Genomic DNA, 23972 nt, shown 5'->3' on the forward strand with positions numbered 1-23972 from the left:
GCAGGCTATTGGAACATTTGACCAGAGCTCCCTTCCAACCTCTATTATTGTATGAAAATCAAATCAGAAATGCCTCCATGATAAGGAGATACAGGAAGATTTACAGGACAGTCTGGCTCCCCATGATCTCTGTTACTATGTTTGGAGAGGAAAGGGTGCAGAAAGGAAGGCAAAGAGACAGCAGTGAGAAAGTCTTGCTTCAGCCTTTTTACAACAGCTAAGGCAAAGGATGAATTTATACTGTGCCAAAAGCCTAAGAATTCATGTGCTCACATGTAAGAAGGGCTAGACCAGAAATGCTGAAAATATGCTGGAAACCTCAAACATGAGGCACTACACTTCAATAGTTCAGTTAGGCACCACCAGTTTCTATCCTACATCTCTCATTCTGGGCTAAATGATACATACACAGAAGAATGGACTTTCCGAATTACTTTTGGTTTTTTGTCAGATCCATTATTTTTAGAGGACACCAACAACTGAATAACAAATTCCCTGAGAAGTACAAGGAAAATGGATGATCCTCTGCAACCCTTAAGAAGCCCCAAGAACTGCCATCTGCAGCAGTTTATGGTTTGTGTCCAAGAAAGCATTAATTGTGCTTGCTGTAATCCATGGTAATCAGCCCCCAGAAAAATAAAGCCTGAGGAAGATGTTTGCATATGTTGAAGTTATGGAGTTCCATGAAGTATTGCAAACAGGAAGGCTTTACTCTGGACAGAGATGGAGTGCATTAGCTGTGTGCCAGCAGCCAGCTTAGGAGAACATGCTCCCAGCATCAGGAGTTTGTCTTCACAGACTAACTGATGAGGGAAAGGGCAAGAGGATGTTACCATTGCCATGCCACCTGCTGCTCTTGTTACTACTTCCTCCCTGTTATCCACTGCCTTGGATAAACTGGCACTTGAAATTAAAGCAAGTGCTGCAGTGTACATATTGTCCTCAGGCAACATGAAAATGGACTCGGATGTGGTATTCAAACAACAAAAACAATAGCCAAATCTACAAGAAGAGAGAGGAGTCAGCCCAAGCTGCCCTCCCCATGCCAGTCCCACCTACCCAGAAGGTGAGTAGATCTGCTTTGCAAAGCACTCCTTCTGTGAGTGATAGCAAAGAGCACCATCTGAAAAACAAAACGCTGTCTACAGCGTCCTGGAAGTCAAATGTGGATTCTGCATGTGACCTCAGTGTCAGGTGATGTTCTAATGCAGAATATTGAGCACACCTTACTCTAAAAGGTGCTAACAAACACAATCAAGGCTTTTTGAGGACTTCTATCGCCACTTGATCTGTCAGTCAGACTCTACATAATACTACAGGTTATAAGCACTTTTCAAGAGTAAAATCAGAAAGGTCAGTAAGACTGGTATAGCCTGCAGAGACTCTTTGATACACCCTTCCCATGAGGGGTCACAAACATCCCCTTTTCACAAACCCTTAACCTCCAAGCTTTTCAAAGCTGCACACAACGGCCCAGACCACACTCATACTGAGACTGAACCACAGCAAATACAAGTTTAGGCAAGAGTATTCTGCTCTTCGGTGTTAGAACCACGAGCAGTGCCCGTTTAAATCCAGACATCAAGCTTATGTTCACAGAAGTAAGAACAACTCATGGTAGAATTTTTGCTTTCCAAGACTGTGTTTTGCCCCAGCTTCACTGTCATGCAGATCCCCAAGATCCAGATCTGTGCAGATATTTGAATTTTGCATTCTTCACTTCTAGACACACGTCTGCCTACCAATCTCTTCACTGCACCACTGCTTCTTTTTGAAGTGATGATTCCAGCCTCAGTCCTGGTCTAGTATTTTATCTCATCCAGCAGTGAACAACTGTAATAGCTTATAGGAAAGTGAAATTCTTTGCTGAACTTTATGAACATAAATCTCAGAAGAGCTGCTATCCATGTGAAGGCTGAAATGGCCGAAAGTGGTGAAACCAGATACGACCGGTTAGGTCAATCTTGCATTTACCTGTACTTCATTCTTTTTCAGTCCCTTAACGAGGGAAAACTGAAAATCCTAGACATCCAGGCCAACAAACCAGGTAATCCCACGCCGCTTTACTCTCGTAGGAAATGCCTTCTTGACAATAACCGCTTCCAAAGTTCCGCGCAGAAGCAGGACTAGAGGTCTGACGGGCCTCACGGTGCGGCAGCGCCCCGTTCTGGTGACTCGCCGCTCGTACGAGGCCTCGGTGACCTACGTTTGCAGGTTCTGCCAACACCCGAACGGCTGTCCCAGGGTCCACAGGGTCCCCTCCCGCTGCGGGCGCCGCAGCAGAGCCAGCCGCGCTGCCGAAGGCTCTGCCGAGGCGCGGCGCCGGCAGAGGGAGCGCAAGCATAGCGCCAGCTCTGCCGCCAGCCGCCCAGCTCGCCCTTCTCTCTGCTCGCACGGGACAGCAGACACTGCCAACAGCCAGCCAGCACCACGGCTGGCTCAACTGAAGCCCAGGAAGAAAGTAAAACAAAGCACCTCTTCTAGCATCTGTCAAATGAGTAGGGACAAAAAAAACCCCGAATAGAATCAAATGCTACCTCGGGGGGGGGAGCGCAAAGCATTTTGCAAATATTGGAACGTAACATAAAAGAAATGAGTGAAAAAAAAATGGAGCGAGACCTGTCAGTGCTTGTAAGAGTGGATAAATAGGATCATCTTTAACATTTATCCTCATTCCAGAAAACAGCGATCCTCCAAAGACATCCTTGTCCTTTTTTAGACCATTTCGTTGACTCTGATGCCGAAGATAATCATTACAATAAATACTGAAAGAGTACAAGCACACCATTTGCAAAATGGGTGGTGACATTTTGGTTTGGTTTTCCAACACACGAAACAATAAGGAGTGTTTGATAGCCTCTTTCTGGAAGGCGGAGTCCCAAAAGGGAAGGCAGAAGAACTTCTGGACTCACCTCATCCAGTTTGCTTTGGTTTCATCTGTCCCATCAATGGATTTGTAGCGGTTATTCTTATCAACGATCTGTGGAACAAGAGAATGGATGCAGCACATCAACCAGCTGGTCCAGGCAGGAGAAGGTCTACGAATCTCAAATCACTGCTCCAATTCTAGCCTGAAGTCATGGTGTGAAACTCTAGGCTGCGAACCTCAGCTCTCCCAGTACTACAGGCTGCTGACCTGGAGTGCATAGAGGCTACTCTAAACAAACTGAGAGGCATTCTTCTGTGTACAAATATCTGTAACTATGGATGCAGCTGACCAAATCATTAACAATCTTGGGATATAAAAGATTAACTTCCCTTTCGGGACAGGGCTGAGACACACATTTATTTCACAGACAGGGAAGTGTGAGGAGCATTTCGTATCAACAGCTCTCAATTTTTTCACTAATAATAACTCAAGTCTGACATTGCAATTCTCATAATAATTAACATGTGCTGATCCAGTGATCTCTCTATCTCTTATGATAACCAAGTCCTGTAGTATGAGGGGGAAAAGGTTTTGGTGCTGCAATCTACATGAAGATCAGTTCCTGATGGACTGGATCTTTTTTCTGGCCTCTTGGTCACCTCCTCTGCTCAGGCAGGCTGGGAGGGAGTGCTAGAGGTCCATGAGAGAGCTCTGCAATCTCTAGATCATCTATCCATACCCTTAAGCTGCTAATATTTACGGCAGGTAGATGCTGATGTAGTGCCCATGTGGCCAGCAGAAGACCTTCAGAGAAGGGGGAAGACGGCTAAGGTTTGGCTCCACAAGCCCGTGACTCCCCCAGCTCTGAGCTGCGTGGCTGAGGTGTCACTTAGTTGGAGAAACTTGTCACTCACCAGCCACGAGAAGAATCCTGCAGACCTGTCCTGGCTAGAGATCTGCCCCTCATACGGCCCAAAGATGTGACCTTTGGGGATCACCTCGTTCATACAGCGCACGTCGTTCTCCCCACTGGGCTCTTTAACCACCTCCATTCCAGGCGGGACGGTCAGCGCTGCCCGGTCAGGAATGCCAATGGGCACTGGGGTGTCGGACACGAACACTGGGGGCCCATGGTTTGGACACTCATCCACAAAGTACTCCTGGCAGGACTCACAGACTGCAGATGTGAAGGAAACAGGGGTTAGGTAGGGCAGACATGATGCACAAGCACTCAGGACAGCTCCCTGTCCTCTGAGCCCCTTCCCCAGGCTCCACCCTGCACACACACAGACACTTCACTCCCTTGTTCTGCCACGCCTCTCAACAAGGGCTCTGCCCAACCCACACCTGCCCTTTTCCCCTGCACCTGTGTGAGCCCTGGTGCCCTGCATGTGTTTGCCACTGATGGCTGAACACACGCAGAATGGCCCCATCACTGTCTGCAGACACAGAGGCTGAGGGATCCCTGCACATCCCTGGTTAGCAGCAAGTCCTGCAGCCAAAAGGTGTGACTGCCCACACACCAGACAGGAGCTAAAACAAGCATCCCTGAAAACAAATACCCTCATCACACAGCCTTCATTCTGTGCCTGGGAGAGAGACAGTATCCCAGGCACCTGTGCTGTGTCCAGACAGAGATGCAGATCTACCAGTTGATAATCTGTAGGTATGCCAATATAAATGGCACCAGTTTTCTTTCCAGGATATGAGGAAAAGTTGTCATCTGCCCAATGCTCCCTTTGAAGTTTCTGAATTCTGAAGTTGTTGGGTTTTCCAGACTCAGGGTTTTCCAATGTGCATTTTCACATTCCAGCTTGCTTTCGCCCTACCTCTCTACTTCTGCCTAGCCTCTTCATGGACAAACTGCTTTTGTGCAGCAATTTCCCTATCAACCATGCCAATCTTTTCAGGTGAGAATGCAAATTTGTCCCTGGCTTTTTTTGCCCCCCTGCTTCCTGCCTCAAACTGACAGGGAAGACCAGAGACTACACAAGCAGCAGTGGTGCTTTTCCTTCACTCACAAGACACTTACACCAGAAATCCACTTGCTGAAAGCTCTTGGTCATGATTACATCTCGTTTCCCTTTCAGTTTCTGGGGTTCCATCTCCATGGATTGTGGGTCAGGCCTTCCAGAACTGAGGAGGGAACAACAGAAGGATGATGTTAACCTAGCAAGATGCTGGGACTGCACACAGAGAGAAGCTGAAACAATGGGGCATGACCAACTCCTTAAGTCCCACATGCAGAGAAATAACCAAACTTGCCACCCAACCTGCCAAAAGCTGGTACAGCAGATCCTTAAGGCTAAAACCCATAGCAGATAATGGCTTCAGCTAGAGTAGGTGCACATGAGTAGGTGACCACCCCTGTCAAACACTCCAAGGCAGACCCCACAAGGAAGAGCTTTAATTACTTCAAGCAGCTCAAGTATATTCTTCAAAACCACCTTTAAGCTGGGAGGTAGGTGGAGAGAAGGGGTTAGAGTACATCAGACCAAAGCTGGGCCACATACCAAGGCTGTCCATACTCCTGGTCCCGGTGTGGAGAGCAGGTCTCTGTTTTTATCGTCACCATTTCCCCTAAGGAAGCCTGGGTCTGGATCAAACAGTCCTTCAAGTTCTCACTCATGTTCTGAAAAAGAATGGAAGAAGGGAGTAGAAATATGAGTAGCCGAGAAATGACCACCTTGCTGCCCCAGGAACCACAGCCATCTCCCCGAGGCCAGAATGCAGGCAGGAGATCAGGCTCCCTTCTGGCACCAAAAGTCACCATCCCACATCAGAGCACCCACACGTGCACAAGGAAACCTCTTCCTGCACTGGGTACGGAAGAGCAGTTCAGTTGCATGTCAGGTGAAGAACGTGAGACACCACAGAGCAACCTGAGGCATGGAGAATCTGAAGTATGCTTCACAGAGCCCATTAAAAACACACATGGGATTCCCAACTGCACGTGGAATTTAAGAGCGATGGGTGTGATACGTTCTGGGAACACGGAGCACTACTACCTCAGAGCAGGTCTGTGGGGGCAGAAGGACAAGAAACAGGAATGCAGACTGGGACACTGAACCGGGATCTGCCTACAAACCTTTCATATGCCAGTCTCCACCTGGGAACAGAGTACAGTTCTGTACTACATCCCTGCAGACAGGGCTTTCCGTGTGCACTTGACACCTCTGACCAAGTTAGTGCCCACAGTCCCTTTGGGACTCCACCAAGATTGTACAAATCATGCTTGTGATCAGCAGCAGCCAGAGCTGAGCCATCACCACCCTTCTGGCACGCAAGGCTGCCGTAGTGAAAATGCCTCTCCCTCTGCCCAACACAAGAGCCAGGAGGCACTTCACAGAATCATCAATCACTTAATTATGTTTAAGGACAGCAAGTTGCAAAACAATAACACTTCCCTCCCCCTCTCATCACGGGGTGGTGCTGAAGAGAAAATATATATGTCAAGTGATAATAATTTGGAATGGATTTAATTTAAATTTTTGGAAGGGCCAACTAAGCATAACAGCATCTCAGCTTGAGAAAAAGAATACATTAGAGTGCTGCTCATCTTTTCATTTGCATTCATCTTAAGACTTCCTCTAAGGAACACAAACTGCCTGCTCTCAGGTACCACACCAGATCAGACAGATTTCATAGCTGCTCCCCCCAAATCCCCTGTGCTGGCCCCTTCCATGTCCACTGCCCAATGACATGCTCTGTTATGCTGCATACTTGCAGTGCTGACAGAGGGGCCTCTGTGGGTCATCAGGCCACTTCTGTCGGGCAAACTGGTGGAAGAGCCCATCCCCACCATGACTTGGCTCAGGGCATTTTTAAATTCATGTTCTAATGTCACAAACAGGAATTTTCTTATTCCACACATGCTTGTATGGGCCTGAACACCATGGAAGTCTGGTCTGCATTTCTGCCCTATTTACCACAAGAAGGAATGCCATTCTCAACCTCTCTGGCTCCTCTTTGTGCCAGGGGACAAATGATTCATTTTTCCAATCGAACTTCTCACATGCCAATGTGCAGCCTGAAAGACGTTTATCGAGCCTTTATCAAGGAGTGTTACTTCATACTCATACAGTGGTCTGAAAGCAAAGCCTCAGCATAAGTACAACTAGACACATGCAAACACATGCACTTTTAAGCCTTTCCAGGATGTCCAAAACAAGACACATTTTTGTTCGGAATTACCACAGCCATTCAGAAGGAAAGCGATAGTAATGCCAAAGAAGGGCTCATTATTTTGGCAGGCTGAGTCCCTTGTCTGCGCTCTCTGGAGCAAGAGGAAAGCTCTGCAGTCCTGTACCCATGCACCAGCCAGTGCAGCAACCAGGGCCTACCTGCCCTTCTCGGAGAAGAAAAGGTCTTTTCCGTAAAGTCTGCAGTAAAGCAGCTGAAGAGGGAGAAAGCTTGGGGAATGGGAAAATGTTCAAAGACAAGAAGAGACAGGTGCTGCCCCAGAGCTGGTTAGCTGTGGGGCCTGCACTGTCACAGGAAAGGTGGATGCTGGCCGTGGGGCAGATGCTCTCAGTTAGAACAACCACCTCTTTTGGAAACCTGGCAGACAGGACACCTGGAGTTAAAACACCCATATCCCCCAATCATTCAGTAGGAAGAGATGCATACATTTGTTTCTGAAGACAAAATGACATTTTCTTTCCCATTCTTGCCCCATGGAGTCTTACAGAGTGAGAGAAGCCCTGTGATGACACAGTCTGACCTCCTGCCAAGGAAGGTCACTGCGCTTCCTTCGGTTCTGGTTAAACTACTGCATAGCTCCAAACAAAGGCGGGAAAAAAAGAAGAAAGAAACACTGCATTTACTTTACACATGAAGCTCTGTGTATTACTGTATAGCACATTACACAGCCCTCCCCTCTCCTGGTCCTCCCTGAACTCCCTCCAACTTATCAGCAACATTCCTGTGCAGCACACTGGCGGGAGCAGCACCTTGCACCGAGATAACGCCCTCCCTGCCCCTGCTCAGGATTGCCGTGTCTGTGTCCAAGCGCTGCATTTACTTTCTGGTCACCGTGCCCAGCTGGGGTTCTGTTTTCAGAGAACCACTGCGCTGCTGTAAGAGCCCTTGCTCCTGCAGCAGCTCCCAGGCCACCACACATCCTGACAACCCTCCCGCCTGCTCTGAGAGTAGGTGACTGCTTTAAGAGTCACACAAGTCCTTGTCTCACCCAGCACACATGCAACCCCAAGTTCACCACTAACTCACCTCTTTTCACTACTTGCAACTTGGCCAGACCTTATGTTGCCCACAAACATAATCCAAATTAAGTTTGTTCTTTTTTTCCCCAGGAAAACAACAATTTTAGAATCAAGAGAATAATTCAGGCTGCAAATTACTTTTGAGATCATCATGTCCAATGTAAATCTAGCCCTGCCAAGCCCACCACTAAATCATAGAATCATTTAGGCTGGGAACGATCTTTAAAATCATCAAGTCCAACCATAAACTTGGCATTGCCAAGTGCACCACTAAACCATACCCCTGAGTGCCATAGCTACACGTCTTTCAAATACCTCTCAAGGCTGGAGACCCAACTACTTCCCTGGGCAATTTGTTCTGATGCTTGATAACTCTTTCGTAATATCCAATCTAAACTTACCCTGCCGCAACCTGAAGGCACTTCCTCTCATCCTATCACTTGTTAATAGGGAGAAGAGACCAAATTCTGCCTCTTGATTAGCACTGAGCCAAAAAACCAAAAATTCCCAGCTGAGACTACTACACAATCAGCAATGGGGCTCCTTTTGTTGTCACACTGTGACCCTTTATTTAGTCAGGTTTCCTTTTATGCATTGAATCACAGTATAGCTTGGAAAGGACCCTAAAGACCATCCAGTTCCAAACCCACTGCAGAGACAGCTTCCACTAGACCAAGCTGCTCAAAGTACCATCCAGTTTGGTCTTGAACATTTCCAGGGACAGAGCAGCCACAGCTTCTTCGTGTTCCAGTGCCACACCATCCTCACAGTAAAGGATTTTTTCCTAATATCTAATCTAAATCTACCCTCTTTCAGTTTGAAGCCATTCCCCCTTGTCCTACTGCCACAGGCCCAGTTAAATAGTCTGTCCCCAGCTTTCTTAAAAGCTCCCTCCAAGTACTGAAAGGCAGCAATCAGGTCTCACAGGAGCCTTCTCCAGGCTAAACAATCCCGAGCCTCTCAGCCTGTCTTCACAGGAGAGGTGCTTCAGCCCTCTCTCTGATCATCTTCACAGCCCTGCCTCCTCTGGACTCACTCCAGCAGTGCATGTGTGACACACTGAATCATCCCACCTATTTATTCCCATGATTTGTTGCACAACTTCAGTTCATTAAACATGCTAGACTTACCAACCGTTTTTACCTTTATCAAGTAAAATTATAGGAACACCAGAAAATCACACTGTTAGAAAAGAATGATTTTAAAAAAACCTGTACAGACTGACTATTACAATTAATACCCCCTTAAATCACGACCAATCTGATCCATATCAGCTATTATGTTATTTTACTGGAAGTGAACATCAGACTGTGGGTAGCCTAGTTTAATTTGCCCAGTTAAACTTGAAATTGGCCTATTCACTTATGAGTAACGCATTTTTTTTAAGTCTAACTCATAACGCATGTGGGGATTTTTGTTGGGTTTTTTTTAATTATTTTTAAATTAGCATTTATGGCCCAGAGAGTGCTGCTCAGGCAGGCCGTTTAAAATCCCTGGACTCAAGTAAGCCAGAATAGCAAACTTTAAAATGTACTGCTGTAATAGCTGCTATTTGCTAATTTCCCAAGCTACTGCTACAACAGAGAGCATTACCATCTTCTAGCTTTTCTTCCAGGAAAAAAACCTATGACACTTCTCCAGTTTCAGACCTCAGCAGATGACTGTGCTTTTAGGACTCTTTTAGCTTCCGATGTATTCAAAGTGGTACAAAGTGGTATTTAATGTTTTGTAATTTCACTGCTCATTAGTTTCTCTTTCTCCTCCTCCTCCTTTGGCTTTCCACAGCTACAAGAGTCTAGCTCACATTCTGCAATTTTCACTCCCTCCACTTCATTGTTTTGGGGTTTTCTTGCCAGTTTTTATAATTGTGTTTGTCCTAGCACCTAACTATGAAGAACCTCTGAAGATTTCAGATGCTGTGGAGAAGCACCATGCCACCACAAGCACAGCAGGCTCCTTGGTTACTGCTGAGGGCATTCCCAGGGGGAATCCGGCCTCACCTACATGTCCCTGTGCCCATGGTTTAGCCCTCCCAATGTTCAGTGGGCACAGAGCCTACTGCAGTGTCCCAGCAGCGGGTCAGCAAGGCCAATCCCTTGGTGAGAGGGACGCTGTGATGACCCAGGTGCTGTGTGCACACAGCATCAAGCGCTCTGGACAGCAAGGACAGTTGTGCACAGTGCTCCTCAGCAAACTCAGGACACCAGCGTGACTGCTACAAATCCCAAGAGGCATCCCTGGATCATCCCTGGGTTCACAGGCAGTGCCACATAACTCCTCCTGTTTTCTTTACAAAGTAGGCAAGGACCTGTCACATTTCTGCATGACACCTGTTAAGATCTCCAGCAGCTTTGGCATATTGCTCAAAATTGGGGAAGTAGAAAACACAAGAACATCTGAGCTGTTAATCTCTAATGCAAGAAAAAAACTCCAAATGGGGTTAAGCATGAACGAACCTGTGAATTCCTGTCCTCAAGTATGCTGCCTTTATCACTGCTCCTCTTGTAGTTATTAGTTAACAGTCACAGGCTCTTATCTGCATGGATCAGCCTCCAAAACAGAGCTTTAATTTTACATTTTACTGGCAGGTTTCCCAGACTGGGACATTCTTTCATGTGAAACAGCCATATAGGAATCCATCCCCTCCTCAGCACACAGCTCCTTCACTCAGTTTCTCACTGCTGGCCTTCTGGAGGTCATCCCCTCTTCTTTCAAGGCAGATCTTGCTTAGCTTGTACCAAATTCGAAGCGCGGACCCATGGTGAAAGATGGACGTGAGTTCGTACGCTTTTGCATATTATTACCAGAAATAGTAATCCAGAACAGTCAGCTACTGACAAGCTGAGAACAGGGAATAAAGCACAGCATTCAAGGCTCTGAGCTCCGTCCCATACAGCCATGGAAGACCCAGGCTGACTGTTCTCCCTGAGGTGAATGCCCTTACCAAGGTCCTTGGCCATGCCAACCACTTCAGGTCACTTTATGAAGCCTGTGCAGCTCATGCTTACAGCCAGAACAAACTCTGACAGATCAAAGATCCCACAAAGTAAGAGGGAGAACCAGTTTGCTCAGAGGAGGACCACTGTCCACAGACAGATATAAGCCAATGCTCCACTGGGAAAATTGCTTTTGCCTAGACAATTGCCACAGCGCTTTCCCCACAAGAGTACAACATTTTTGTGGGCGAGGCTGCCCTCCACCCGGCATAGCAAAGGCGGGTGGCGGCAGGGCAAGACCCGTGACCTGCCTCCCAGGCTGCTGCGAGGCCAGGGCTCTCCTCTGATGGCCAAAGAGAAGGCTGAATGCAGCCAGCACGCCTGGCAACACGCTGAAGCAGTCACAAATTCAAACTTAATTAGTGAAAATTATAGGTCATGCATGATGTAGGATTTGAGCAGCCATGGGCTGTGACCAGGACTTGTTTAACTCATTGTCAATTATCCCACTACACTCAGGAGCCACAAATTCACCAGAAGTATGAAATATTTTGTTTGAGTTTCAAATTCTGAAAACACCGAAGGAGGTCAGGACTACAAGGAAGGTATCTGGAAACACCACCAGGTTTTCTGCAGCTTTCTGAGGAAGCTTGGAGAGCAAGCTTCAAAACCACAAGACTTAAAGCTGTTTTAAAGCAGGGAGGGCTGCAAGTTTCCAGTGGTTTTAACTTGCCCAAGACCAGCAACTGACATGACAAACAGGATGGGGCACCACAACACCAAATTCCCACTGTCATCCTCACTGCAGACAAGCTGGGAACAGGGAAATTCCAGTTTGCCAACCTGGAACTCCTCCTGTAGTCTCAAATGGATGTCAGATGAGTTCACACTGTCATTCTTACATTGTTCATTGGCAAAACATGTTATCAAAACCCTCCACGATCTTCTTCACGACAGATGTGCTTCAGAGGGTGAAGATGACAGAAAGTCGCTGAAATAACCCCTGAACCAGCCTTAAGTTTTGTTTTATGATAGCTTCTAGTGAAGACTGAACGTACTGATAACTCTACTAGATCTGTCACACAATTCCGTGTTGTGGTCTCAGAGCATTTGCCCTTTGTTGATGGCAGGGAGAGCAGGAAAAGGATCCATGTGCTGGTCCATGCACTGTCATGGAGCAGCACAGCCTATGCAAAGCAGGCATTACTCAATGCAACTTCTCCAAGTTAGGTGTCGAGTAAGGACTCAAATAAGCAGGATGCTGACAATGTAAACCTCCCATGCAGCCTAAAATCCTCTGAAACAGTGCAACAAGCCACAGAACCAAGGCAGGTACTTACTGCAGCTGAAAGAATGTGTAAGTGATTTGCATTTTTAAATACATGCAAATTTCTCTTTTTTGCTGTACTCAGCTCCATGCACTGATCTCATAGATTCACAGTTTAAGGGCAGAAATGAGAATTAGGACCACCTGACTGACACCCTGTACATCCTACTCCTTTCCTTTTAGCCTACAAACATGACAAAACCTCCATCTGAGACTAGCAAGAGGAAGAGAAGCCAACATTTCATGAGTTCATCTCAGTTGTTAATCCCCATCACAGACAAGTCATATGTGATTCTTTTTAGTTTTGGGCACCAGGCAGCAGTTCTTTCCAAGGGCCGTGGAATCTGATGGGAAAGGCTGAAAAACCTGGCATCTAGGACACTGCTTTGAGCAACTGGAAAGAATTGCTTCCCAGGTTAATGGCTGTAATAAACCTCACCATGTTTGGTCAGAACTGCCAGTTGCACTTCTTTGCCTTTGGCTTCAACATAAATATATACCTATGTTTATAAAGTTAAAACAAACAGACACAAAACCCCAGTACTAAAACTAGATGTTATTTTACCATTTTTCTCCCCAAGGACAGAATAAAGAGTACAACTAAGTACAACTGTAAGCCTTCCTCCCTAAGGCACTACTGAAAGGTGTTTGGATAGCAATAGTGATAAGCACTGAATAAAACCACATACACAGCAGAGTCCTGGATATGTACCCACGCAGTATCTTCTCAGCTTTCCAACAATTTGTATCTTCCAATTTTTTCTATATTACTTCAAGATGCTGGCACTAGAAAGCCACACTGATGTAAGACTGAATCTCAAGTAAATAAAAGGTTTACAGACACAAAATTACCTCCTCACCCTGATTCATTACCACCTGGTTTGTGTCCAAAATCATGGCTGTCTTTTCCAGCTAGGACCTGGCACAGAAAGCTCCCCAGAGCCGCCTGCCCATTCTGACCCCCATGTTCTCGCATGGGCCTGCTCAGGACACAGCCTCCCTTCACAGATCACGTCCAGGACATGCCTTTCCAGGTTCATAAATCTCCACTTGTCTGTGCGAAAATGATTCGGTTTCAATAACCCCATTTACCAAACAAACTGCATTACACCATCCTGCCCCTATCAACAGCTACAATTCACCAAACATGTTTCATCTACACATTTTGCCAGTGATGAGTCACGTCTTCTTCTGCATCACTGAGTAAGTGTCAAGCAGAACTGGCTTCTCCCTTCCCCTTATCTGAAGAGAAGGGTCATCAAGTCTACTTCTTTGAAAACATAGCCTCCACATATCATGTTGCAGAGACTCTTCTGTAAAATGATCAAGCTCTAGCTTAAAATAGCTGGATTATTTGCTCCCCTCGTCTAAGGTGGCAATGCCAGGACCATGATCTTTTGATGCTGTAAAGATATTTTCTACCTTCATCTTAAAGTTACTCCTCAAACAGTTGATTTATTAGTATGCTAGTACTGTCCTTTAGCTTAGAGGATCCTTCATCCCTCTTACTGTTTATAATGCCACTTCAGTTTATTTATTGGATGCTGGTTCTCTATCAGTCGCTACCTTCACTTCCAAAGTGACATATATTTTACTGATATTCTCTGGCATTGGATATTAATTGGGTTCTCACACACCGAGTTAGCTGCCTTTTATTATGGAAATATATATCACATGTAGAGACCTCTCTTTAAACCAACAGTAAGCTTCTCAAAGAATAAAATCAGACCTTTTTAAGAATTACAAAACACTTTTCATGACATTCAGGCATGAATAACTTTATATTCACTCAGGATTGGTGTCATGCTACCCATCTTATATTTTCCTGGGCCATCCACTCGGCGATTTTCAAAACTGTCCCAACAAAATCACTCATTCAGTCTCCTGCATTTGCTGTGATCCACCAAGACTGATTAAAAGTGAACATAAGCAAGCTAGAGACCTCCTCTCATTCATCTCGTGCTCACTATATTTCAAGTGAATGTGCTTTTTTCCTTAGCAAAACTGCTCACCAACAGGACCCCACGCTGCGCAACTCCCATGTGGGTCCCTGGATCCCACTCAACTTCTGGATAATGAACTTATCCTTCCCTTGCTGCTGGCCCAGCTGTCAGCCACAATGGCAGTCAAGAGCACACAGCTCAACAAAGGGAAGCAGAGATGTGAATTTACTGCCCAAATGACCTTTTACTCTCATTCATGGACAGACAAAAAAGCTGGAGAGAAGTGTTTGGTAGGTACACGACAGGCTGGGCCACTGTCACACTCCTGCTCTTCTGCTGTGTTGGGGAGAGGGAAAAAACACTGGAGTGCCTTTAATGTTTTATAAAGCATGTGCAGGAAATTCAAGATAGCCTGGTCAGGTCCTGCCAGCATCACTGTGCACCTGGGACCCTGCCACATAGCACTGAGCATCTGCCTGCTAGCCCCACCGCCCACAGAGGGGTCACATGCACCCAGAAGACCCCTGCACCTGTGCAGACTGGTCAGCCGAAAAGTTTTTGTGGGTGAGCAACACCAGTGATTCATGTATTTCAACAATGATGGAGGTAAAAAGGGAAAGGGAAGGGAAGGCATGGGGGTGGGCAGGAAGCAAACCCCAGACATTAGTTTCTAAATAGCAGATGTGGCTATTCTGGCTAGCAAACTTCCACTTTAATTTCTAACCCACAGAGATGGGAAATGATTCATGAAAATCAACAGGATAAAATTAGCTAGAAGGCAGAGAGATAATTCATGCAAACCAACCGTCATGGGCTGAAGTGCCAGCACTACCAGCACTGCCTGGCATTTCAGCCTCCCGTGCCCTTCAGTCACTGGCACCTGGCCAGCAATCAGCTCTACATATATTTCCTTAGCGTCAAAATTAGCCCCTCTGAAAGCACATCCATCTTCTAACAAGACAGCCTTTCACTCAACACTTTTCCAGAGTTCCAGCTTCTCCTTTCTTTAAAAAAGAAAGATTACCTGCAGTATGCTGTCTTTTTCTTCCACTGGGGAATGTTTAGTGGTGTCAAAAGACCAAATGGATGGACAGGCTTGCACGCACATCTGTGAGCCATGGCCAAGCTATGCACTAAAATCAAACTGCCCCAGCAACTCAGAAAACTCAGTGCATTTTGCCAGGGCTCCCTTTTCCTGCACAAAACCAACAACACACTCAACAGCAACGACCAAATGCTGGTCTGCCTTTACATATACCAGCGATTTTTCTGTAAGACTCCTGCTAAATTCTGTCAGGAATCACAAAACACGGTTTCACTCTTGATACAGTCACATGACAGAAAGTTTCTTGGGCAGACTGTATTACTTACAAATCACAACCCAAAGCTCTTTATCCCAAAGGCCGAAGAGAAACTTCTATTCCTCCAAGAGACCTCTGGATTTCCAGGAGGCACCTGGTTATTGAACAATGCCCCCTTCCCACCACCCAACTCAAAAGCTTCAGGAATCAAATGTAAAACTGTAAAGCACCTCTTGAGCACCAATATCTCTAGGCAGGCAGTTTCAGGTGCAGGGGAATCCCCATTCCATTGGGACCCATGAGCAAAGATGTAAAATAAAGCTAAAATCCTGCTTTGGCACCATTTATCAAGTTAGTACCTGTTTCTGTGGAAGGATTTTACAGGACAGTTCCTCTATATGCTTGTTACAGCGGTTTTACTCTACTTGCACTTCGGGACATGGCAGGATGCCCCTTCCCTTCTTACTTGTTTTGCAAAAAGGGAAGGAGTATGCGGGAGAAAATGAGGAGGTAGGAGCAGATCTTACTTTCACTTGTTCCCAAAATTCTAACAAAGTAGCTCAGTCCTTTAAAAGCACTAACAAACACAGCAGGCAAAATGAGAATGCATCAACCGTTCCACAAAACGCAGAGGAAGCAAAAGCAAGAGCAGTATTTATTTCTCCTCGTTTGTACCCTCCTGCAGGCCATTAGGAAGATAAGATCTCACAGCACAACAGACATTATTCAGAGCTGGTAAATCTGTCTGCAGGTTAGGGACTCATGTTACACGGCTTGGATGAGTAGTGGTTGAGCATGGGTCACACCGACCCCCTTTTCCTTGGGGCAGGCAGCAGTCCAGATACTCCCAGTGTCAGATCTGCCAAGAAACCAGATATCCGTGTGCTGAATTCACCACCACCACAATTTGATCTGCACATTCCCTTCCATACACAGAGAGGGGTGTTCAGATCCTGTATATCCTAACACAGCTAACTAGAAATACATTTCCAGCAAGGGCCAAGCACTTCTGTTCTATATGTGCAACCTTAAGTGCACCTTCTACATAAAGGTACTGGCTTGCACAGAAATACCTTCATGTGTGCAAGTCACTAGGGGACTACAAACATTCACCAACTATCCTAGAAGAATTCAAAAGCAACATCTCAACACCTGAGTAGGAATGAGACCTGTTAAAAAAAACCACCCAGCCAGTCACCAGTTAACTGCATCACAGCTAGAGAGGATATGTTAGCATCTCTCTCAGTGCATCCAGTGGATCTGCTGCTCTGGAGGCACCACCTTCGCAACAGCGATGCACCATTAGCTGGCGGGACTTTGCGCTGAGGGTCAGGCACCTCTACACCCACACAGCGGCCCTTCACTACCTGAGGCAGAATTTTCAAGGAAAAAAGTGACTTACAAACATATCACACATAATAATGTTGTCTTACCAATCACAAAGGGAAGAGAAAATTAGTAATTTAAAAGCTTCTAGTCTTCAAAAGCTGTTTGAACTAATTTGATCTAGGAAAAGATAATCGGCAAGCCTAGGTGTGAAACATGACAACTACAGAACATATTTTATTGCTCACAGAAGTATGCTTCTGTGTCATCAGTATTGATTTTTCCTTCAGTCAGTTTCCAAGTGTTTTCATTAATTTCCCCTGAATTGATAAAAGGACTCTGCAAACTGCGGCATATTTAGCATTCTCATTAGCGTTTCCATGCAAGGAGTCTCCAAGTCAAAGAAAGCAGCAGACATGAAGTACTCCAGCAGCATGAGGAGAAAAGAAATTTAAAAACGCAAATAACAACAAATCTCCTGGATATACACAGACATGAGGAAGTCAAGGTCTATACAAATGAAAGGCATAAAGAGGAACATACTGGGTCAAACTTAGGCTGCCTTTCAAGGAAGATGCTGTGAATACTTAGTTTTGAGTCTGCAGTTGAAGGACTACATTTAACTCCACCCAGCATATTTATGATGCAGCTTATATGATACACTTTCAAAGTAAGCTTCATTGTACTAAAAAAGGAATGTATTGGAAAATATTTCATATTGATTATCAGCCTGCAAATGACTGATGGCCCTGGCCATCAGTCCAAATCTCTAAACAGCAGCCTTCAACACTCTGAAACACTCTGAAAGGGTGTTAGTGGGGGACCATTGGAGCTGTGTGCCCCAGACATGCTGATCCACAGTCGGGTGCCTGGAGCCAGTGCCCTGCAGCCCACAGAGATGACCTGGCTTGGGGACCAGCAGAGGATGCTCAGAGCCTCATCTCCCCACTGCGCAAGGCAGGAGCACTGCTGGTGCTCAGGGAAGCTAATTACAGCAACCCTAGAGCTGCTGCGCTAGTTAATCCCGCACATCACCTCCCATGAACTTTTACCACTCTGTCCTTATACATCTCCCTCACTACCCCCTGCCAGGCTTCCATGGGCAGAAGCCAGCCACAGCTGACAGCAGCGCAGGCAGCAAGGTGAGTGCTGGGAGCGGCAGCCCCAGCAGGGCTAGATGCCAAGGCTATAGAACAGCAGTCCCTCCTCTGGAACAAGTCACTACAGGCGAAGGAAAGCTAGCCTTGCTGAAAAGTCAAAGCCTAAGGAAGAGAGAAAAAAGGGGGCAGAGAAAGGAAACCATTTAGCAGAGCATGCTCAAAGTGGACAACTTGGCTTATGACAGACCCTTCTGATGGGCCCCTTACTGACGGCTGTCCATGAGCGAGGAACTGCAATGAAACAGTTCTGCAGTATGCATTACTGATTGACTGCTGCAGGCTGCCAGCTCCTGCAGCTTAAACCTTCGCTCATATCTATAATGCTTTTACCTTCTGACTGCACAGAACTGTTCTGAGCCCGAGTACTGCCAGAGTACTGCCTCCCAGCCTTGCAGAGAGAAGTGCCCTTTCGGCAACAGCTCTGAAGGATACAAGTTATCCTGCCCACCCAAACAGAGAGATGACCAAGAAAACACAACAGCAAAGCTTTAAGCATCAATATTTTTAATTGTTTGTCTCTGCAGAAACCTATGTTTTTGTACTTACGTGAAGAGCTTGGGATGGAAGTTGGAAAAATGCCTGTACTAGTACCACCTTCAATAATAGCTGAACCTCAAAGCCTACGTGCAGAGGACAGCAACCAGGCTTCTAAAAAACCACATGGAAAATGTTATTCTAGTTGCCAAGTCAAAATTTTTGCCTTCATCTCTGCTTTTGTGCTCTCAATTCTCCCAGTCTTTTCTATCAGTATTGTCCCTCACATGGTGGGCGTTAAAAACTTCTTCAGCATGGGACACTGGTGCTGCTCTCTTCACCAGGTTTCTTCTCCAGCCACCTTGGCAGCCTCTACCTTTCAAAGATGACACAGGACTGCTCTGTTTTCCATTGCTCTTTGGCCTCTGTACCTGCAAAATTCTTCCCTTTCCAAAGCACTTTTCCTTCATCTTTCCAAAGATGCCATACAGGATGACACGAACCTCTCACCTTGTCCTCTGCTTTTCTTAGGGTGGTTGGACTTGCTACTGGAATCCACTTGCACAGACAAGTTTAACTAGCAGGAATTCCTGAAAAGCCACATTTTACTACGTAGCTTTAGAAGGAACATTTCTCTAGAGGCTTTATTTAAAAACGCCTTTGGTAGCAGAGAAGAGGTCACAGGGAGAACAGAGAACCCCGTGAAATTAAAGCCTTCTCTACTCCACTACTGCAGAGGGGTCAGTGCAAGAGGAGACACTTAAAACTGTCTGCAGCTGCACAAGAGCTCTGGTCCAAGAAACTTCACCCACTACAAGAGAGCCTCAGGCAGGAGCGCTGTACAGACGCACTTACAGTGAGAAACGCCAGGGGCATGACAAGGGGTGAAACATGAAGCAGTAAAGGCAGCATCCCACAGCAGGGCTGCGCAGTTGCAGGCCAGCAGGAATTCTGCCACTTGCTCAATGCCAGCGGATATCGCACGTGCCAACTCTCCTTCACTGGTTACCCCTGCGGCTCTAGAATCTCTCAGCCCCGGGGTCTGTGCTCAGCTGAGAGAACAGAGCAGGTAACTCAGCACTGATGCAAGAAGATACATCAAGCAAACCCTGACTCCAGATTTCTTAAAATGCCAGAAAAATGCAATGCAAACTGAAGAGTAGAAGTGATATTTGCTTGTTTTGGCTTTACTTAGGAAAACCACAGGTCTCAGATGCACATACTCCCAGTGCAGACGAGGCATCAGAAGTTCCCACCTGCACTCACTCCACTGGGAACAAGTCATTACTTCTCACTGCTACCCAGCCTTGTATCTTCAGATCCAACTTTTAGCAGCCTATTTCTTCCTTCTGAAGGTTCCCAAGTTACCACACAGCATTATTAACTGATTATAAAACAAAAAACAAACTCACACAGTTTTGTCTTTGGGACTACATTTAGTTTCTCCATGCAATTTTTCACATCCATGTGACACCACCGGATTGGCAGTAATGATTTTAAATACACTACACCAAAACGTCACAAATATTATGCAGTGTTTTAAGAACTCTGGAAATGATTTAGTAGCACAAATGGACAGGCCCTGCTAACAGCAAATTTAAGAATAGTTAGGTAAAAGCATATACTATTCTTGCATAAACGGACATGGAAAAAAAACAGACTTAAAACACCACAACTCCACTTGGGAATTAACCAGCATGAGAAAGAAGTTACGAAAAGGAAAAAGAATATTAAAAAAAAGCCCACAGAAGGATAAACTGTACATGGTACTCTCTATAAAAAGATCAAAGACCTCTCTTGCCTGGGCTTGTTGTATTTCTCATTAATATACAGACTTTGATTCCTGACTCAGAGTGGCAACTTCCACTCACCACAATGCCTGTATCCCTCCTGATAGCAAAGCCAGCCTGCTGCAGCACAGGAGCCCTCCTGCTTCAGGCTCCTCCTGCAGTGCTCACAACCTTTACACTTCTCCTACCAATTTCAAGCAGTTCCATCACTATGCAGCAAGGAATATGAGCAACAAGCTGCCCCCATTCCATCCCAGTAAGGTGGACCTTGGATGAATTCATAAAAAATCAGGTTCCAAGGAAGTCCTTGCTTTTGCCCTCATTATTTAAAATCAGGAATTATCCTCCCCTTTACTTGCTAAAAGAGTGCAAGTAATTGCTGCTATCAGTGACCAATAAGGCTCACAATGAGAATCCCCCATAAACTGCACCAGAAAGCACCATGCTTCATGCACGGTCCACAAAGATGCTAGAGGAACAACAGGCCGGTATCCCAAAACCAGAGAGCTCTGCAGCAAGCCAGCACTGAATCAGGAGCCTCAGGACCTCCTTAATGCTCCACAAACAGCTGGAAGGAGCAGCAGCCTTGACATGACTCCTGGGCAGGAGGGAACAATGACTTGCCCTGGTCCTGCTACTCCACGCTGCAGTGAGATCGGTCAATTCAGCATTTAGCCAAGAGCCAGGGCAAACTTCGGCATCCCCCATGGCTACCTCAAATCCTCCCTGCTGAGTGGTTCCAGCAGCCAACCCCTCCTTTGCTAACAGAGTCCACACCAACCTTTCAATTCTTCGCAGGCTGAATGTATTTCAAGGCTCCATGCCACTCAGCCCTGTGCTAAACTATTCCCTCTAGAGCAGGAGCACCTTTGGTCCAAAAGCTCCCCCCACAAGAAGCAAACACCCATCATCTCAATACTTTTGTTTCTGACTGCAGCTTACACTTGAAAAGCAGAAGCACACCATCCTCATCAGGCATGCTTGTCTGTTGTGGGGTTTATACACAATTCACTAGAACACCAGGAGACTCATTTCCCTTTCCACTTTCACTGCTTAAAATCTTGGTCATCAGACAAACGGAAATTTAGGGGACATTTGGGTGAAGCCCAACCCAGAGAGCGAGCTTGTGCTCCGCCAGTCTCACAGGGAGTTAAACCTTGCTGGCAGGACCGGATCCAGGGGGCTGCTGGTATTTTGTGCTGGGGCTCCTTTGCTGCTCAACAAACCACTGCACACACCTGCAGCGCCGGAAAACAATCCTATCTTACAGTTAGGCTGGTATTTTTTTAAGCTGGTTCTGCCAGTTCTCCTCCCACTAATGAGAAGCATTAATCACAGGAAAAAGAGGAAGGAACACTGAGCCAACAGTTTTGCCCACAGGCCCGCTTTCTTTTTTTTTTTTTTTTTGTCAGGGATCTGAAAGGGGACTCTGGAGGCATCTTCCACTTCCCCCTGAAATATCAGCGATATGGGACCATTTGCAAAGAAACTTGGAGAAATTTTGTAACTTAAAAAAAAAAAAAAAAAAATACACAGAGAGAAGGCGGCCCAAGTAGGTGCACAGGGAGTTTTTCTGGGCGAGTTCAGAGGGCACCCCGGCTGAGCGGCACAAGGGCAGCTCTGCCCTGGCGCTGTGCACGGGTCGCGGGCGATGCCGCAGGCGGGGTGCCCGTGGGTCCCGGGGTGCCCGTGGGTCCCGGGGGCGGCCGTGTGTCCCGGGGAGGGGGGGTGGTTCCCGTGCGTCCCGGGGGTGCCGCCGCCCGGGAGCGCCCCGCCCTCGCGTTCCAATGTGGCGCGCACCCGCCCGCCCCCGCCGCCCATTGGCCGCCGGCCGCGTCAGTCGCCGGCCCCGCTGGCGGCCGCGGGCGGGCGCAGCCGCGGCGCGGGCGGGAGCGGCGCGGCGGGAGCGGCGGGGACGGGCCGGGCCCCGCGCAGCCCGCCCCGAGGGGGAAAAGCGGGGCGGGCGGGGAAAGGAGGGGGGAGGGCGATACCTATGCCCGCGGGTCTTCGCCGCCGCCCCGCCCGCTGCGGGCACCCCTCGGCCGGACCTTTCCCCCCCCCCCGGGCTGGGACGGGTTCCCCCCCGCGCTCCGCAGCCATTTTCGTGGCCACCTTGGCTACCAGCGAGGCTGACTCACCTCGGCGCTGCGGGCGCGGGGAGCCCGCCTCGGCGTCGGGGGGCCCGCTCCGCCCGGGAGGGGCGGGGGGAGCCCGGCTGGCTGCGCCCTCCCACCCCGCCGGCCCCGCCGGCTAGTCCCAGGCGAGGACGGGTCCCGGGGCCGGGCCGGGCTCGGCGGAGGCGGCGGCGGCGGCTCCCTCCCTCCCGGCCGTGACCACCATCTTATTAGCACAGGAAATGACATGGAGAACGGAAGAGAGGGGCGTTCGGGGGCCGAGCCCGGGGACCCCCCGAACCGGGGGGAGGCGCCGCCGGCCCGCCCGGCCCGGCCCGGCCCGGCCCGCCGAGGCTCTCCCGGGGCCGCGGCATTCCCGCTTTCCTTCCAAATACCCGCGGTGGGAAAAGAGGAGGGGAAAAAATAATAAAAAAACAAACCCCAAAAGCCGCATACAGCAAGGGTAAAAAAAAAAAAAAAAAAAAAAAAAACCCAAACCAAAAAACAACAACCACCAAAAAACAAACGCAGAAGAAGCCGAGCAAGCCCGAACCGCCCGCGGTTCCCACCTCCTGCTCCGGAGCCTGCGAGTTCCGCGCGGAGCCGCCGGCGATCGGCGCCCGCGGCCGGCCGGGGGCTCGGGGGAGCTCCGGAGGACGGAACCCGCCCGGACGGCCCGCGGGCACGGCGCGGGAGGAGCCGCCGGCCCAGGGGGCCCGTCCCGGCGGAGCCGCCGGGCTGCCCCCCGGGCGCTGCCCCGGCCACCACCTGCCGCCGCCCGGCAGCCGCCGCGGGGCCCCGCGGAGCGGGATCCGGCCGCCCGCCCGCGCCCTCGGGGCCGCCCGCTCCGGGGCACGGCGGCCAGACGTGACCCCCGCCCGCGGCCGTGCCCCGGCGCTCCCCCGCCGGCCGGGGCCAGGGGCGGAGTTGTCCCCCCGGCTGCACCCCGCGGCTCTGCCCGCCCGTCGGGAACCTCATGCTCGTCCGCGGGAAAAGTGAATGAGAAGACGCGGAATTTCCCCGGCGTTCGGAGCTCGATCGTATTTCAAATTACACCTCCCCCCCCCACCCCAAAAAAACAACAAAAGAAGTAACCCACCCAACAGCAACAGTAACAATAAACCCTACCCCCGAGCTCTGTGCAGAAATTGCGGGCAACATGACGGATGACAAGGAGTAGGCACAATTTAATAAACGGAGGAAGCATGTCTCACCAATAAAATAATTTCTAAATAAAACCATCTGCAAGTATTAAATTTGAAACAATGCGAACTCTTCAGCTTCGCCAAAAGAGGCACAACCGGGGGGGGGGGGGGGGCGGGGGGAAGAGAGGAATGGATAAATAGCTATAATTTTCCAGTTCCTTCGGTTGACAGTGGACTTGTATGCAAAGAGGGCTGTGGTGACAATGTGCCGGCTTGGATTCTTGGAACTACTTCCCTTTTTCTGTAGCCCTGAGAAACACCGTTTTCTGCAGCCCTGAGAAATAAATTCTTTCTTGATACTCTCC

The 23972-nt window shown here is 48.1% G+C and overlaps 1 protein-coding gene across 8 annotated transcripts in view; it reads right to left on the minus strand.

Moving 5' to 3' along the window:
• PRDM11 (PR/SET domain 11) overlaps positions 1-23122 on the minus strand; it is a 48759-nt gene extending 25637 nt beyond the window's left edge. For 4 of the 8 annotated variants that reach the window (XM_040067997.2, XM_058421039.1, XM_040067996.2 and 1 more), the window contains exons 1-5: positions 22487-22560; positions 5383-5501; positions 4902-5005; positions 3784-4046; positions 2913-2980 (exon numbers count right to left, since the gene is read on the minus strand). In XM_040067997.2, coding sequence (XP_039923931.1) covers positions 2913-2980; positions 3784-4046; positions 4902-5005; positions 5383-5498 — 551 coding nt within the window. In that variant the 5' untranslated portion in view covers positions 5499-5501; positions 22487-22560. Of the gene's footprint in view, positions 1-2912; positions 2981-3783; positions 4047-4901; positions 5006-5382; positions 5502-7212; positions 7230-22486; positions 22561-23031 lie in introns of those variants that run through there. The other 4 variants (XM_058421037.1, XM_040067998.2, XM_058421038.1 and 1 more) reach the window with 4 other exon arrangements.
• Positions 23123-23972: the final 850 nt, after the last annotated feature.

This window comes from Hirundo rustica, chromosome 6 (assembly GCF_015227805.2).
Source record: "Hirundo rustica isolate bHirRus1 chromosome 6, bHirRus1.pri.v3, whole genome shotgun sequence".
Taxonomy (NCBI): domain Eukaryota; kingdom Metazoa; phylum Chordata; class Aves; order Passeriformes; family Hirundinidae; genus Hirundo; species Hirundo rustica.